We start from the raw sequence: 16,012 nt of genomic DNA, 5'->3' as shown, positions 1-16,012 counted from the left end.
CAGTGGAACATAGGATCACTTTTAAAACACTATTCCTTGCATTTAAAGTTCAATTCGTTCACTCGCCTGCATTTATTTGACAGATTTTTGACTCCTTTTACCACCTCAAGGATGATCTGCTCAACCCAGTAGTCTTTCCTTGCAATCCCATCCATGCACCAAATTGTGTATGACACTACCTGTAATACCATTCTCTCCATTGTTGCACCTTCACTGTGGAACTCTCTTCCTATCAATCTGAGGCAAGAACACTGTGCATCTAAATTCAAATCAGGCCTAAAAACTTTCCTGTTCCAAGGCACATACATTAAAAAGTCTGTCTTCAACCCATGAATAATTACCATCAGCATTGCTCCCTCCCCACTAGGCCCCTTGCTGCACCCTCTATTCCTTCAAGTTCTTTTCCCACCCTCTTCCCATCCTCTTCCCACATCCTACATTTAAATGATGTATCCTCTTACCATTTTTCCTTTTGTATCCATCTCTACCCTATAGTATATCCTTTTATTGTCTCCAGTTATTTTTATTATTTATGTTATTTCCTTTGAAACATTTGTACAAATGTTTTTCATTTTATGTAAACCGCCTAGATATTTAGGCGGTATACCAAATACAATAAACTTGAAACTAGATCACTAACAGCAGATCAGCAATTTCATATATGAGTTCTCTTAGTACCCTGGGATGTATACCATCCGATCCAGGAGATTTATCAACTTTTAACTTGTTGATGTACATAGAAACATAGATGTACATGGAAAATAAAGCCAAATGGCCCATCTAGTCTGCCCATCCGCAGTAATCATAATCTCTCCTTCTCTCTAAGAGATCCCACATTCCTATCCCATGCTTTCTTGAATTATGACAGTCTCTGACTCCACCACTTCTTCTTGGATACTTTTCCATGTATCTACCACCCCTTTCTATAAACAAAGTATTTCCTTAGATTACTCCTGAGCCCCTCACTTCTTAACTTCATTCTATGTCCTCTCATTCCAGAGCTTCCTTTCAAATGAAAAAGGATCGACTCATGCGCTTTTACACCACGTAGGCATTTAAACATCTCTATCATATCTCTCCCCTCCCACCTTTCCTCTAAAGTATACATTTTGAGATCTTTAAATCTGTACGCATACACCTTATGACAAAGACTATGCACCATTTTAGTAGCCTTCCTCTGGACCAACTCCATCCTTTTTTAAAAAAAATTATTTATATACCACTTATATCCTAAGTGGTTTATATACAGGTACTTTATCATATTTCCCTATCTGTCCTGATGGGCTCAAACTCTATCTAGTGTACCTGGGGCAATGAGGGGATTAAGTGACTTGCCCAGGGTCACAAGGAAACATAGAAACATGATAACAGATAAAGGCAAAATGGCTCATCCAGTCTGCCCATCCACAGTAACTATTATCTCTTCCTCTCTCTAAAAGATTCCGTGTGCTTATCCCAGGCTTTCTTGAATTCAGGCACAGTCTCTGTCTCTACCACCTCTTCTGGGAGATTGTTCCATGCATCTACCACTCTTTCTGTAAAAAAGTATTTCCTTAGATTACGCCGGAGCCTATTCCCTCTTAACTTCATCCTATGCCCTCTCATTGCAGAGTTTCCTTTCAAATGAAAAAGACTCGACTCATGCGCATTTACATTACATAGGTATTTAAATGTCTCTAACATATCTCCCTCCCACCTTTCCTCCAAAATATACAGAACTTTAAGTCTGTTCCTATACTCCTTATGATGAAGACTACATACCATTTTAGTAGCCTTCCTCTGGACCGACTCCATCCTTTTTTATATCTTTTTGAAGGTGCGGCCTCCAGAATTGTACACAATATTCTAAATGAGGTCTCACCAAAGTCTTATACAAGGGCATTAATACCTCCTTTTTCCTACTGGCCATACCTCTCCCTATGCAACCTAGCATCCTTCTAGCTTTCGCCGTCACCTTAAGATGATCACATACAATTACACCCAAGTCCCCATCTTCTGTCGTGCATGTAAGTTCTTCACCCCCATAAACTGTAACGTTCCCTCAGGTTTTTGCAGCCCAAATGTATGACCTTGCATTTCTTAGCATTAAATTATAGCTGCCAAATTTCAGACCATTCTTCAAGCTTCGCCTATAAGTCCAATATAAAATTCACAATATGTGAGAGTGTCTGATAGAATAACTACATAATTATCACAATAATAATGATAATATGAAGAGAGGGTTTCAGTTTAACATCTTCCTCATATAACTAGAGTATAACTATATGTGTATAGGCCTGGACTATGATTATGATGAAGAAAGCTGGTCTGCCAAAGTATGCTTGTTATCCTTTAAAAGCATCTGTATAGAGAGAGCATTTGAGGGAGCCCTTAAATTTCTTGAGGGTGGTTACCTTAGAGAAGAAACCACCCTGGAGAAATTTAAGGGCTCCCTCAAATGGATTCTCTATACAGATGCTTTTGAATCTAATCTAACCTAATGCTTGGCTTTATATACCGAGTCATCATTCTATGAAAGCTCAACTTGGTTTACAATAGTTAACTTAAGCAGATAAGAACCATTAGAAATAGAAACAAATTTCACGATCAATTTTCGAAATGTTTAGCAAATAAAACGGTTTTTAAAGATTTACAAAAAAATTGAAGCAAACCAGAACTCCTTAAAAGAGACACAAGATCATTCCAAAGTTGGGAAAATTTAAAAATCAAAGATTGGCTGAAAATCTTAGCTCCTTTAATCCCTTTCCTGGAAAGAAGGGATAATTTAAATTGTTGGTTGCCTCTTGCAAAAGAGAATCTATAAACATTCCACGATAAAGGAATAAGAGGAGTGAAAATTCCATAAAGGATTTTAAAAGCAACACAAGCACATTTAAATTGAACTCTGAAACAAACCTGGAGCCAGTGAAGCCTCTGGAGCAACGAGTCACATGGTCAAATTTATGTTTCCCAAAGAACAATTTTGCAGCAGTATTCTGAATCAGCTGCAATCTATAAAAGCAGGTTTTTGTGATACTGAGGTAGATAACATTACAATAATCCAGGCAAGACAATATAATTGACTAAACTAAAATAGAAAAATGACGATGATGAAAGAGATGTCTGACCTTCCTCAGCATACACAGATTAAAAAAGCATTTCTTGACCACAGAATTAATTTGATCTTTAAAAGAAAGTGAGGAGTCAAAAAAGACTCCCAAAATCTTAGCAGAAAACTCAATTTGTAGGTAAGATCCAGAGACCAGGGCTACAGAAAAAGGAAGACAGTCTAATTTTGGGCCTAAGCATAGTAATTTGGTTTTGGTTGTGTTAAGCTTCATCCGAATAGACTGAGCCCAAGCTTGAAGTTTGAAGATACAAAGATTTATTTTAGATACTAGATCAGTAGTATCCGGATCTATCTCAATCGGTATGAAGATATCATCCGCATAAGTAAACAAAGTTTCCCAAATTGACAGCTTAAAGATGTTCAGAGTGGTCATATAAAGATTAAATAAGATTGGAGAAAGTGGGGAACCCTGAGGAACCCTGCCAAGAGTCGGAAGTATTACCTTCAAAGTTCACTGAGTAGGTGCGATACAGAAGAAATTTAGAAAACCAGTCCAAAACTACCTGATGGAGATCTATATCTGAAAGTAACTGAAGAAGAATATCATGATGGACTACATCAAACGCTGCAGATAGATCAAACTGAAGTAGAATCGAACATTTATTTTGGAGACAAATTTGTTGAATTTTTGAAAGAAGAGAAATCAATAAAGTTTCAGTGCTAAAGTTAGAATGAAAACCATGTTGAAATGACTGAAGTAAAGAAAATTTCTCTAAATAGTCAGTAAGTTGACCAGATATAATTGATTCTAACTTTTTTGTCAACAGAGGTATGTTAGCAATTGAACGATAATGGAAAGGAATTGTAGGATCTAAATCTACTTTTTCTTAGAAGAGGAGTAAGTATTATTTGTCCCAAAGAATGTGAAAAATAACCATTTTCCAAAGAAAAATGCAGAAGGACAGTTAACCACGTTATAGCTTGGGGAGAAATGTTAAGAAATAAGTAAGATGGAAAAGGGTCCAATGAACATTTACACTTTCTCATCCTTTCACACAGTCTAGAAACTTGAAGTTCGGATACTGGAGTGAATGAATGCCAGTAGGGATCAACTGGTATTTCCTTTGTAGAATATTTGAAATGTTTAGGAAGATACTCAATTTCGCTTGTAGGAAAGGATAGTCTAATAAGAGAGATTTTATCTTGAAAGAAACAAGCTAAAGTTTCAGCAGAAGGAGATGAGAAAAGATCAATTTTAGAATCAGTATTGGTTAAGGAACGCCAAAGGTTAAAAAGAGTACCGCTCTGATTATTGGACTTAGCTATTTTACAGCCATAATAAGATTTTCTCGTTTTCCTAAGTTCAAGATTATAAAGTGTAATTGCACATTTCCAGTTTGATTTATCCAAAACTGAGTGAGATTTTTTCCATTTCTTTCTAACTTTCTACAGTTTTGTTTCAAAGCTCTATGGGAAGGTAAAAACCAGGGTGCATTCAGAGCATCATCGATAGTTTTAGTAATGACTGGTACTAAAGAATGGTAGATAGATTCTGTAAGACAATTCCATTTAGGCCAGATTATTTCCTAGAGGAACAAGGAAGGGAAGCTAAAACTTGGGGCCAGAAAAATTCTGGACAGATTTTCTTTCTAAAGGTAACAGTTTTATTCAATAAAGATTGTGTCGAAATAGGATAAAAAGAATACTTTGACAGACCAGCTTTCTTCATCATAATCATAGTCCAGGCCTATACACATATAGTTATACTCTAGTTAACTTCTGACTCCCCTCCTGGTGTTTCCCCTATTTTGGGCTTTCCTATCTAAATTGTAATTCTGCCTTCTATCCCCCCTTATAAAGTCTGTCGTTTATATGTCTCATAGAACAAAAGTAGAACCCTAAATCGAGGAGGTACAAAAACAAGGTAAAAATAAAGAACCTCCCTCACCCCAAGGAGTCTAAAAAGTTTAGGGGAAAGAGATGAAGTCCAACTCCAGACTCAAGAAAATTCAAAAAGTGAATCTATAAACTTAAGATTTTCCCCATTGCATACAAGCTAACCACTCCTTTCAAGATCTTAGGTGGTTCGTTATGGAACAAGTTTTTGAGGATTATCAGGGAGACAGATTGACTCGGCTCCAACACAGAGAACAATACTGGATATTTGAGCTACAAACTTTAACCCCCAAGGGTCTGAATGACTACATTGAGTGGCAACATACTTACTGAATGTGAGGTACCTTGCAGCTATAATTTACCTTCCATTTTATCTTCATTGTGTATTCTTAATTTATACATTTTTTCATACATCTTTATTATTTTTTTATTATTTTTCATTCTTTATTTATATTTTTTTATTTATTTTTATTTTTTACGATGCCGTGAAATGTCCCTGGTGATTCCAATGTGTTTGCATACTAGCGTTTCTGCGGATGTTTCTCAAAGGATTTGTTGTAAGATTCTTTGCAAGAGTTCCGGGTCAGATGTTTGGTCACCTGACCATTTTATTCCACCTGTTTCTGTTTCTGCGATTTAAAATGAGGGCGTCCTCTCTAGATCAGTGCCATTTCTTCCCTGCTTTACCTATGAAACTGAGGGTCATTGAGCAGTGCGGTTCCTGAAGAATTATTATTATTATTCTTTATTCTTATATACCGCCATACCCAGTGAGTTCTAGGCGGTTTACATCAATTAGCAAATGATCTGCATTGAATAGCAGATTTACAACAAAATTAGAAGTAGGTTTACAAAATTAGAAGCAGATTTACAGCATAATTAGAAGTATTTTTAACAGCAAATTGCAGGCTGAATTACGATAAATTACAGCGATTTGCCGCAGTCAGCCGTGAAATTACAGCGATTCTTAACTGTCTGCAAAGAGGGCAGGTTTACAACAGTATTACAGAAATTGCAGGTTTGATCGAGCTAGGTAGGGGAGGTAGAGAGTGGGGGAGGGAGGGACTGGTGAAGGAGGAAGGGGGCAGGGGTGGGGTAAGTGTCATGTGAGGTGAATGGATTATTAAGGGTCGTGTTTGCTGAAAAGGTACGTTTTTAGTAGTTTTCTGAATGATAGGTAAGTGGGGGCCTCGAGTATCATCTGTGCTAGCCATGGGTTCGACTTGGCTGCTTGGAAGGCAAAAGTTCTATCAAGGAATCTTTTGAGAGGACAGTGTTTAGGCGAAGGGAAGGCGAACAATTGAGTTCTCCGTGATGTCCTGTTGCTGCAGTAAAGGTTAAAGTGTGTGTTTATGTAACTTGGGGAGGAGCCGTTTACCGATTAAAGAAGGGGGTGTTCACCCCTGAAACGGAATCCGTTGGACGAAGACTTTGTTTGCTGCTTGCTGATCAGTACCTCCACCACACACGGAGAAGCTAAGTTCTTTCAGACTGTGTTTTTTTGAGCTTGGTTAGATTTGGACACTTACTTTCCTGCTTGGCCCCCAGCTTAGGGGAAAGAGATGAACTCTATCTTTACTTTGATAGTGTGTGTTTTTTCTATTTGAGTTTTTCACACATTGCACTTTATAGGCACTTGAAATATTATTCGGAGCAAGCCCGGGGATGTTTCGCAGTTAACACCTTTCTGGGTGTAAACCCGCGACAGCTTTCCCCTGGAGATTCCAGAGGTTGCTGTGTGACTGAGGGCTTGTCCGTTTAACTCTTTAAAATCTTAAAATCTTAAGTTTATAGATTCACTTTTTGAATTTTCTTGAGTCTGGAGTTGGACTTCATCTCTTTCCCCTAAACTTTTTAGTTTATATGTCTCAAACATATTTTATTTTTTTTAATAGATTTATTCATTTATTACATCATATAACAAATGCAGGTAATTCAAAAAAGAAATTCAAACATAAAGTAGTTACCCATCATTTTAGAACTTCCAGTCCACATTATTGGGACTGATTTTCCCTCCAAAAAGAAACACATAATAAAATTAGGAAAATACAATTCATCCACATCTAATCAGGCTTAATTATATTGTGCTACATCACAAACCCTCATCCTCACCATTTTTCTCATTAGAATTTACAGGGAATTTATTTTGAAGAAAATTTTCCAATTGATTTGGATCAACAAAGACAAATTTAGTATTCTCATAGGTCACTAAACATTTACAGGGAAACTTCAAAAAGAATAAAGTTCCTACCGCTAAGACATGGGCCTTAAGCTGTAAAAATTGTTTTCTCCTATATTGGGTCTGTTTGGAGACATTAGGAAATATATTCAATTGCTGGCCACAAAATAATGCTGTTTTATTTACAAAATAAAGTTCCAATATAGTTTGCTTTTCCAATTCAGTTCTGAATGTCACCAATAATGTCGCTCTCTTAGCTATATAATCTTTAGATGATTCTAATAACTGGGATAAATTTAGACTGTCAGGGGATACCACTTGATCAAAACCTCCTTCTTCAGCAATAACCTTAGTACCAGTTGGAATATAATAAAGGTTATCAGGCATAAATCCTTCAACCTGCGTATAATGAAGAATATCTTTCGTATACATTTTTAACAATTCTAAAGGTGAAAGAAAATGAAATATAGGAAAATTTAAAAATCTAAGATTTTTGGATCTCCTGGCATTTTCCATTTTTTCCATTTGTAAATTCAAAACAGTATTATCTTTCACACCAGAAGTCAAACATGATTGCATTACCAAAACGGATGCATCTAGTTTATCCACTCTCTTTTCTACTAAAGCTAATTGAGCTTCATGATCAGTTACTTTATTAGTAATCTTGGTTGAAAATTGGCAAAGCTTAACAACTGTTCCCTGTAGGAAGTTCTCTATTCTAGTCACCACTGTCCAGACATCCTGAACTTTATCACTAGTAACAGAACAATAGGAGGCTGTTGAACAAACTTGAAGGGTTGAAGTTAGGACCCAAAGTGGTGAACTGAGTCAGAAACTGGCTGTTGGACAGACGCCAGAGGGTGGTGGTTAATGGAAGTCACTCGAAGGAAGGAAAGGTGAGTAATGGAGTCCCTCAGGGTTCGGTGCTGGGGCCAATCCTGTTCAATATGTTTGTGAGTGACATTGCTGAAGGGTTAGAAGGAAAAGTGTGCCTTTTTGCAGATGATACCAAGATTTGTAAGAGTAGACACCAAAGAGGGAGTGGAAAATATGAAAAGGGATCTGCAAAAATTAAAGGAATGGTCTAATGCCTGGCAACTAAAATTCAATGCAGAGTAATGCATTTGGGGATTAATAATAGGAAGGAACCGTATATGCTGGGAGGAGAGAAGCTGATATGCACGGACGGGGAGAGGGACCTTGGGGTGATAGTGTCCGAAGATCTAAAGGTGAAAAAACAGTGTGACAAGGCAGTGGCTGCTGCCAGAAGGATGCTGGGCTGTATAAAGAGAGGCGTAGTCAGTAGAAGGAAGAAGGTGTTGATGCCCCTGTACAGGTCATTGGTAAGGCCCCACTTGGAGTATTGTGTTCAGTTTTGGAGACCGTATCTGGCGAAGGACGTAAGAAGACTTGAGACGGTCCAGAGAAGGGCGACGAAAATGATAAGAGGCTTGCACCAGAAGACATATGAGGAGAGACTGGAAGCCCTGAATATGTATACCCTAGAGAAAAGGAGAGACAGGGGAGATATGATTCAGACGTTCAAATACTTGAAGGGTATTAACGTAGAACAAAATCTTTTCCAGAGAAAGGAAAATGGTAAAACCAGAGGACATAATTTGAGGTTGAGGGGTGGTAGATTCAGGGGCAATGTTAGGAAATTCTACTTTACGGAGAGGGTAGTGGATGCCTTAAATGTGCTCCCGAGAGAGGTGGTGGAGAGTAAAACTGTGACTGAGTTCAAAGAAGCGTGGGATGAACACAGAGGATTTAGAATCAGAAAACAATATTAAATATTGAACTAAGGCCAGTGCTGGGCAGACTTGCACAGTCTGTGTTTGTATATGGCCATTTGTTGGAGGATGGGCTGGGGAGGGCTTCAATGGCTGGGAGGGTGTAGATGGGCTAGAGTAAGTCTTAACAGAGATTTCGGCAGTTGGAACCCAAGCACAGTATCGGGTAAAGCTTTGGATTCTTGCCCAGAAATAGCTAAGAAGAAAAAATTTAAAAATTTAAATTGAATCAGGTTGGGCAGACTGGATGGACCATTCGGATCTTTATCTGCCGTCATCTACTATGTTACTATGTTACTATGTAACTAACTGTAGACACTAGAGGCATTGATACTGGAGATAGTGGTGTAAGTCGTTTCCCTGCAGTTAATGTCTTTGAGTCCAATTCATCTATCTGAAGAGAAGTTGATTCCATTCCTTCTTTTGGGAAGGAATCATCTTGCACCGGGGAATTTAAAGCTGGTTGAGGTAGAGGTGGAGGTTCACCCGAGGAGAGAGAGGCTGAATGAGAATATAAATCAGTCTTACCTACTGGAGGCAATGAAGATCCGGGTTGAAGATGGCGATCCATAGGGCCTGAAACAACAGTTATTGACGTAATCTTAGCTTCCTCTTCCCCATAATTATCTCCTTCCTGCTCCTCACACCTTGTGGCACCGAAGGGGCATGTCCTGCCCCTTAGGTCATGCCCCTTTGGACACGCGGTCTCAGGCATGCGTCCACAGGCCGCGTTCGCGGCTATCAACTGTTTAAATCTCGGAAGGAAGGACCTCCCCTCCTGATGCCAGTTTCTGCTGGAGGTAGCCGCAGGGGTGCCTGATTAGGTGTCAGCGTCCTTCCAAAGAGGAGAATCATCCTCTCAAACATATTTTATTAATACTGTAAATTGCTTAGAAATTTTTTTATCAAATTTTAAATGAAACTTGATTAATTCTATTAGAGACCAACAGTGGACTCTTAGATGAATGCCCAATTGTAAACACATCATACTCTCCTCTGTACCATACAATGAATAAATAAATAAATAAATAAAGGAAAACATATTGCCAGTGTCTCTTGAAATCTTTAAATCTGTTAACAGCTGTGTATCTCTCTTCATGTAAGGGACATGTTACACTGAAGAAGAACCCTTCATCACATTATTATTATTATGAGTATTGGCACAGTTATATAGTTGCTCTTTCATACACTGTTGCATTTATATGGTGAGTTTTCCTACCTTGGATTAATTTACTCCCCTCTATTTTGATATACATTGTGGAGCATAAGTTCAAGGTTTCCATGCAAATATTTATACCACATTATATCAGCGAGCTCAACTGGTCAAGCTAGACTACCTGATCCTCCAACCAGCTTTGTATAGTGGTACATGTACAGAATATGAAGATAATTCTAGAACTTGGAACCTCTGGTTAGTGGTACCAATACCATGTACTACACATTAATTCTGTAATGACATCTCTGCATTAAGATGTCATTATAGAATATTAGTTTACAGGTGGGCATACATAAGAATGATGACTTGACAGAGCATGGGCAGGATGCCCAATTACACACATAACTTATGACATAGTATACAGTAAATAATCTATTCATAGACCTCAGCGGTGCTACTGTGTGTATAGCAATATAACGATAGAATATAACAATATTGGTAACATGAAACCGGCAATCTAAAGGGGGATTTCCTTGAAACAGCCTGTGGCGAAACAGTCCTATGTTGGAATATATACCCCTAGCCGTGTTTATAAAGATGAGTATTTATTAAAACTTTAAATGCACTATTAAGCACTTTAAAAGAAGAATGAAATAGTATGAAATATTTAAAATGAGAATATTAGACCGATGAAGAGGTTGGTGTTGTTGACCTGTGAGTGGAGATTGCTATACACACAGTAGCACCGCTGAGGTCTTTGAATAGATTATTTAAGGTATTTATTCAACTGATTATTTATAGAGATAGACCTTAAATTAATTATTTTCTGAGTGTTGAAGCCTTTTGAGGTTTTATACTATACGGTATGTATATATCATCGACCCTTATGCTTGTACTTATATGCACCTAAGTGCATATGTACGCATTTACCTTGGTAAGCTATAAAGAAAAGTAGGCACTTACATTTCTTTATAGAATAGGCTCCTCCCAGGTACCCTTTGGAAGCCAAATTATAGGTGCCCAATTACTGAATTAACCCCCCCCCTCACACACACACACACACACACCATCTGTTTTCTGTAATCCCTGGCTTATCTGGAAAAGATCCGATTCGATATCACATCTTACTGTGCTTATTTATGGATAGAGAGTCTGAGTTTTGTATGTAGGACCCTCTTGCCATGGGAAAAGCATAAAGGAATGACAACGTCTCCCCTTTTCAAACCATGGGATGCTCAGAGATCTCAGTATAAAGTGATCTATGAGAACCCAACGTGGCCCATAAAGGGCAAAAGTACAATTTACAGAAGTAAAGGGTTGGCATGCAGGAGAGGCAAATTACTGATGAAGTTGCAGTTAAATAGATGATCTTTTAAACTGACCTTTGTTCAATCAAAGTCCAGTTGTGTCCAGAGACTGACTCGACAAGACTGCTGGAGAAAGTGAGCCAAACTCAGAGCCTCTCCTGTAACGCAGCAAGAGGAAAAGTGTTCCAGCTTGAGTCAAGGTAAGAATTCAAACTTTTCACAATCTGCCAGTCCTGAGAAGAGTTCAAGGACATGAACTTGGTGCCCCCTTCAGTTAATTTTGGAAGGCATCATTCAGCATTTTACCTGAAAGAGACTGAAAACTCCCCTTCTTACTAGCTGAGCAGCTAGAAGGATTTGCAGGAAACCTGCATACAGGTTCAGACAAGCTTGTATAGAGAACAGGATGGTGTGGCTACACATTGCAGAAAGGGCTGATGCAGTGATTCTGAGCTTATCAGCATTCTGAAGATCAGGAATTACTCTTTTTTCACTATTGCAGAATTGGCAACAGATACAGGGATTTTACCTTTTTTGAATAACCCAATGTAGTGAAAGCTGCTGTGCTAGAAAATCAGAAGGCTGAACATAATAAACTTCTAGTCAACTTTGGACCCTAGAATATGCAACAATCTGGTAGAGGCAGGGGGAGAAATCCTCTTCTGCTAAAGCTAGCAAGTTCTTTCTTAATGATGTAGTCTACCACACAGGAGTTTTTTTCTGCCACTGCTGTAGTGATGGTGGTAGCTTACAAACCCAAGTGGGAAGGTAAAACTAAATCCCTACTAAACCAATCCCAATACAAAAAATAATTAAAACTAAAATGTGAGACTCTAAATTTTTGTTGTGAAGGAGGGTATATTCAGTATATCTGAATACCTGAGAGCTATACAATATGAAATGACCAATTTTAAAAAAGGCTTCTCATAATAGCTCCATTACCATCATGTGTCCCCTCCTATATTAACGGATATAAATTGTGAAAAGCAAATGTTCACCATAAACATGAGTCTCTTTTCTATTAAATATTATTTTCCATTGTAGTGAATAAGAAAACCAGAACACATATATATGAATGTGCATATTTATGAAGGAAATTTGGCTGGAAAAGTCAAAGTCATTCATCTGTATAGTCATTAGCATCTCAAGGAGCCATTTTTATATTGGTTGATTCATTTCATATTATATCTCAGATCTTAAGATGTGAGTGACCAGATATAATGAATATACACCCTTCTTCATAACAAATATGCAGATGGGCATTTTCAATAGGACATCTAAGTCTGAGTTGGGATGTTTTAAGAAAGACACTCAAAAATCCAGTAGAGAAAAAGTCCATTTTAAAAAATGCAAGACATATATCTTTTTTTTTCTGAAAATGACCTGTTAGACTTCTTGGCTTAGGAAGACATCTATATTTATTTTTTTGTACCATTTTTGAAAAATAGGATATCCAGATTAAACGCATTCAGAACAATCCATTTGCATATAGAAGGGGCCAGCATTTTTAATGGACTAACCACACAGACATTACAACAGAGCAGTGACACCTTAGAGGGCACTGCTATGAACTTCACAAAAAGGGTGCCAGGTATACATATCACCATAATCCCCTTATAATATATGGTAAGCACTCCAAAACTTCCTCCAAACCTACTATACCCACCTATCTACCACCCCAATAGCCCTTATGGCTACAGGTGTCACCTATATGGCAGTATAGTAGGCTCACACTTTCCACCATAAATGTAGTGGTTAGAGTGGGATATGGGTCTGGGTCCCCCTCTCTATATTCACTACTCTGCCCACCGGGCTATTCCAGACACCTGTTTCATTCAGATCTTTGGAGGGTGGTAGGGGGTCAGTGACCACTAGGGAGTGTGTGTGGGAGGTGTCATGTCTTCATCCTTCAAGTGGTCATCTGGTTAGTTTGGGTACCTTTTTGGCCCTTATTCGTTTTTAAAACAGGTCTCGCTCCAAACGTCTCTAAATGGTATCCTGGATGTCTTGGTAAATGTTTGATTATGGCTGCAAGATGTCCAATTACTAAGCACTGTCTAAACCCACCCATAACACACCTCCAAAATTCCCCCTTGAACTTTGGACACACTGCAGAGAAAAAACCTAGCAAGATGTCTAAACAATCAGTTTTGAAAATGACTAATTGGATGTCTTGTCCAGTAAGATGTCCAAGTGCCACTTTATGCCTTTTTTACGTCTTCCTTTTTTGAAAATGAACCCCTTAGTATCTTCCATTTTAATTTTAATTATTGTGTTTTGTATTGGGATTGTTTTTTGTGTAGAAATAATGGTAGTGGCATTGTCACCCACAGTTTATCTTCCCAGGCAGCCACCCTTCTCGTCTTTCTTTTCTGATGGCCTACAGTTATGATTTTATAACTCTGCTATATGCAATGCAGAGGAGGGGAAAAGTATCTTGTCATATCTTTCACCTGAAAAGCTGTACTCAGGCCTTATGCATACTTGCACCCACATACATACTGTACATACTGTATGTGTACATAAGCATACATACTGTATATACTGTATGTGTAGAGTTCTGTCTTTCCCCCAGAAGCAGGTTTAAAGTATAAAGGTTAAGAATTCATTTTCAATTAATTTTTTAGTGAATGTTTCTTCCAGAATGTGAAATTGCTTTCATAGTAAAACTGAATAATTAATGTCTCGTCATATAGATGGGGGTGTATTATTGTGTGGCTATCATAACCACTTAGTCCTGTCACATTTCTATACTGTCCTTACAGCAAGGATTAAGGTAGGCTTTGCCACAACTGCCTGCAAGCAAATAACAGATAAGATCAATTTAAAATCTCCAGAGTAGGGATTCTTTACTCCAGTCTTTTAGGGTTGTAAGGTCTCAAACAGCACACTTGTTAATATGGAAGTTTTTTCCATTCCAGTGATGCTAGATAGAGGGCATTATGATTATTTAGTCCCAAGTTGAAAAAAATGCAATTTGTCCTAAACATTTGTCAGTTATCTCTGTGAAGGATTTTAAACAACAGTTAGTTTTCTCAACTTTAAAATGTATGTTAATGCTTGGTCTGTATGGAACAACTCATTAGTTTTTTATGTTATTAAGGACAATGACATACTGTAGATTTGATGTACATATAACTGTCCTCACTTTTACCTGAAAAACTTGTGATTATTAATTCATTATCAGTGCATAAGTGATTTTAACCTGCATGATGCCCAATGTGGCAACAATCCAATCATAGATAATTTTCTCTACTCGATAGAATCTCTGGGGTGGAAACAGTTGGTTCACACTACTCATAGCCATGATCATTTTCTAGATTTTGTATTTATTGGCAAGGATTACGAGGGGCTACTGAAAAGTTCTCAACCCAACCAAGAAGAGAATGATGTGGAACCATGAAACAAGATATTCCACACTTTTCTTGACACTTTTTTTGTGTCATTTCATATCATTGAAATCAATTTCACTTTCAGTGAAGCTGTGTATGCTGCTACCCTACTGGTTACGTACTCAGTGGACTTCAGCATCTTACATCTCCAGTGTCTGCTGAGGAAGGCATTCCCATACGCCAAAACAGGAATCACTGTTGGGACTATACTTGGTTAATAAAGATTGTGTTATTGGTTGAAAAGACACCACCCTTACCTTTTTGGCTTGACTGTCCTTTCTCGAAGGCGAGGTGTTCTGTTCGTTTGCCTAGACATCAATCATGTGGCACATGTTCTAATTGTAACATTATGGCCACTATTACAAGTTTTGTTGATTAATTCAGGCAAGAAATATAAATTGAGATATGACATTCCTGTCAGTCTAGGAATGTGATATATATCGTGAAATGTCCCTGCAATTTATATTACATGGGACAGACATCCTGAGCTTTAACTGTTAGATTCACTTAACATAAAAGCTGTCTGAATACTAAAAAAAAATGTCTGCACCATTAGTGAGAAGAACATCTGTTCGTAAATCTCAGATGTTGGGTCATTGACAAGATTCCTGAATCTTTAAGACAAGGTAATGTGAGAAGGAAATTATGGCAAAGAGAGCAACAGTTGATTTACCGCTTAAATACAATACATCCACATGGACTGAATACAGTGTTAGAATGGCAACCATTTTTCTAACATTTTTGTAAATCCAACATGAAGATGCATCTTGTTATTTGCTTGAGGGTCTGTTCTATGCATAAGTTTTTCTTTTTGAAAGGTGCTTTTGCTCAATATAGAGAAGAACATGTATGCTTATATGAGATTAATTTTTTTTTTTTTTAACAAATGTTGATACAATATATTTGAGATGTGCATTTATAGGCAGGGTTGTTAAAACTGCTCCCTGTAGTAGATCATTTGCAGCACTAGTTTATTGCAAGCCTTTTTTATTGACATTTTATATTGTTTACCAAATGCAATGTCTGGTTGAATACATTCAATACAAACAGATGCTATCGATGACAGAATGCCGTTCACTGAGAATACACACTGGCGTCCTATATAGAATCATGTCTGTCTTGACAGACAGGTGCCTAACCACCCTGAATCTCTAACCAGCATCTATGTCACAGGCACCAGTTAGGGAATCGCATTGCAGCTGAGCTGATCATGACAAGGGAATCTCCCTGCTGCGATAAG

The 16,012-nt window shown here is 37.8% G+C and overlaps 2 protein-coding genes across 3 annotated transcripts in view; both read left to right on the top strand.

Annotated features, from left to right (window-relative positions):
* LRRC36 (leucine rich repeat containing 36) overlaps nucleotides 1-11,570 on the top strand; it is a 668,251-nt gene extending 656,681 nt beyond the window's left edge. The window contains exon 14 of the mRNA XM_033941089.1: nucleotides 11,472-11,570. Coding sequence (XP_033796980.1) covers nucleotides 11,472-11,493 — 22 coding nt within the window. The 3' untranslated portion in view covers nucleotides 11,494-11,570. The remainder of the gene's footprint in view (nucleotides 1-11,471) is intronic.
* Nucleotides 11,491-16,012, top strand: part of PDZK1 (PDZ domain containing 1) — a 190,512-nt gene continuing 185,990 nt past the window's right edge. The window contains exon 1 of one of the 2 annotated variants that reach the window (XM_033941091.1): nucleotides 11,491-11,580. The gene's annotated coding sequence lies outside the window, so the exon portion shown is untranslated. The remainder of the gene's footprint in view (nucleotides 11,581-16,012) is intronic. The other variant, XM_033941090.1, reaches the window with a different exon arrangement.

The sequence above is a fragment of the Geotrypetes seraphini genome, chromosome 4 (assembly GCF_902459505.1).
Source record: "Geotrypetes seraphini chromosome 4, aGeoSer1.1, whole genome shotgun sequence".
NCBI classification, from domain to species: domain Eukaryota; kingdom Metazoa; phylum Chordata; class Amphibia; order Gymnophiona; family Dermophiidae; genus Geotrypetes; species Geotrypetes seraphini.
The sequence above is the reverse complement of the archived record's forward strand: the minus strand, read 5'-3'. Positions and strand labels throughout refer to the sequence as shown.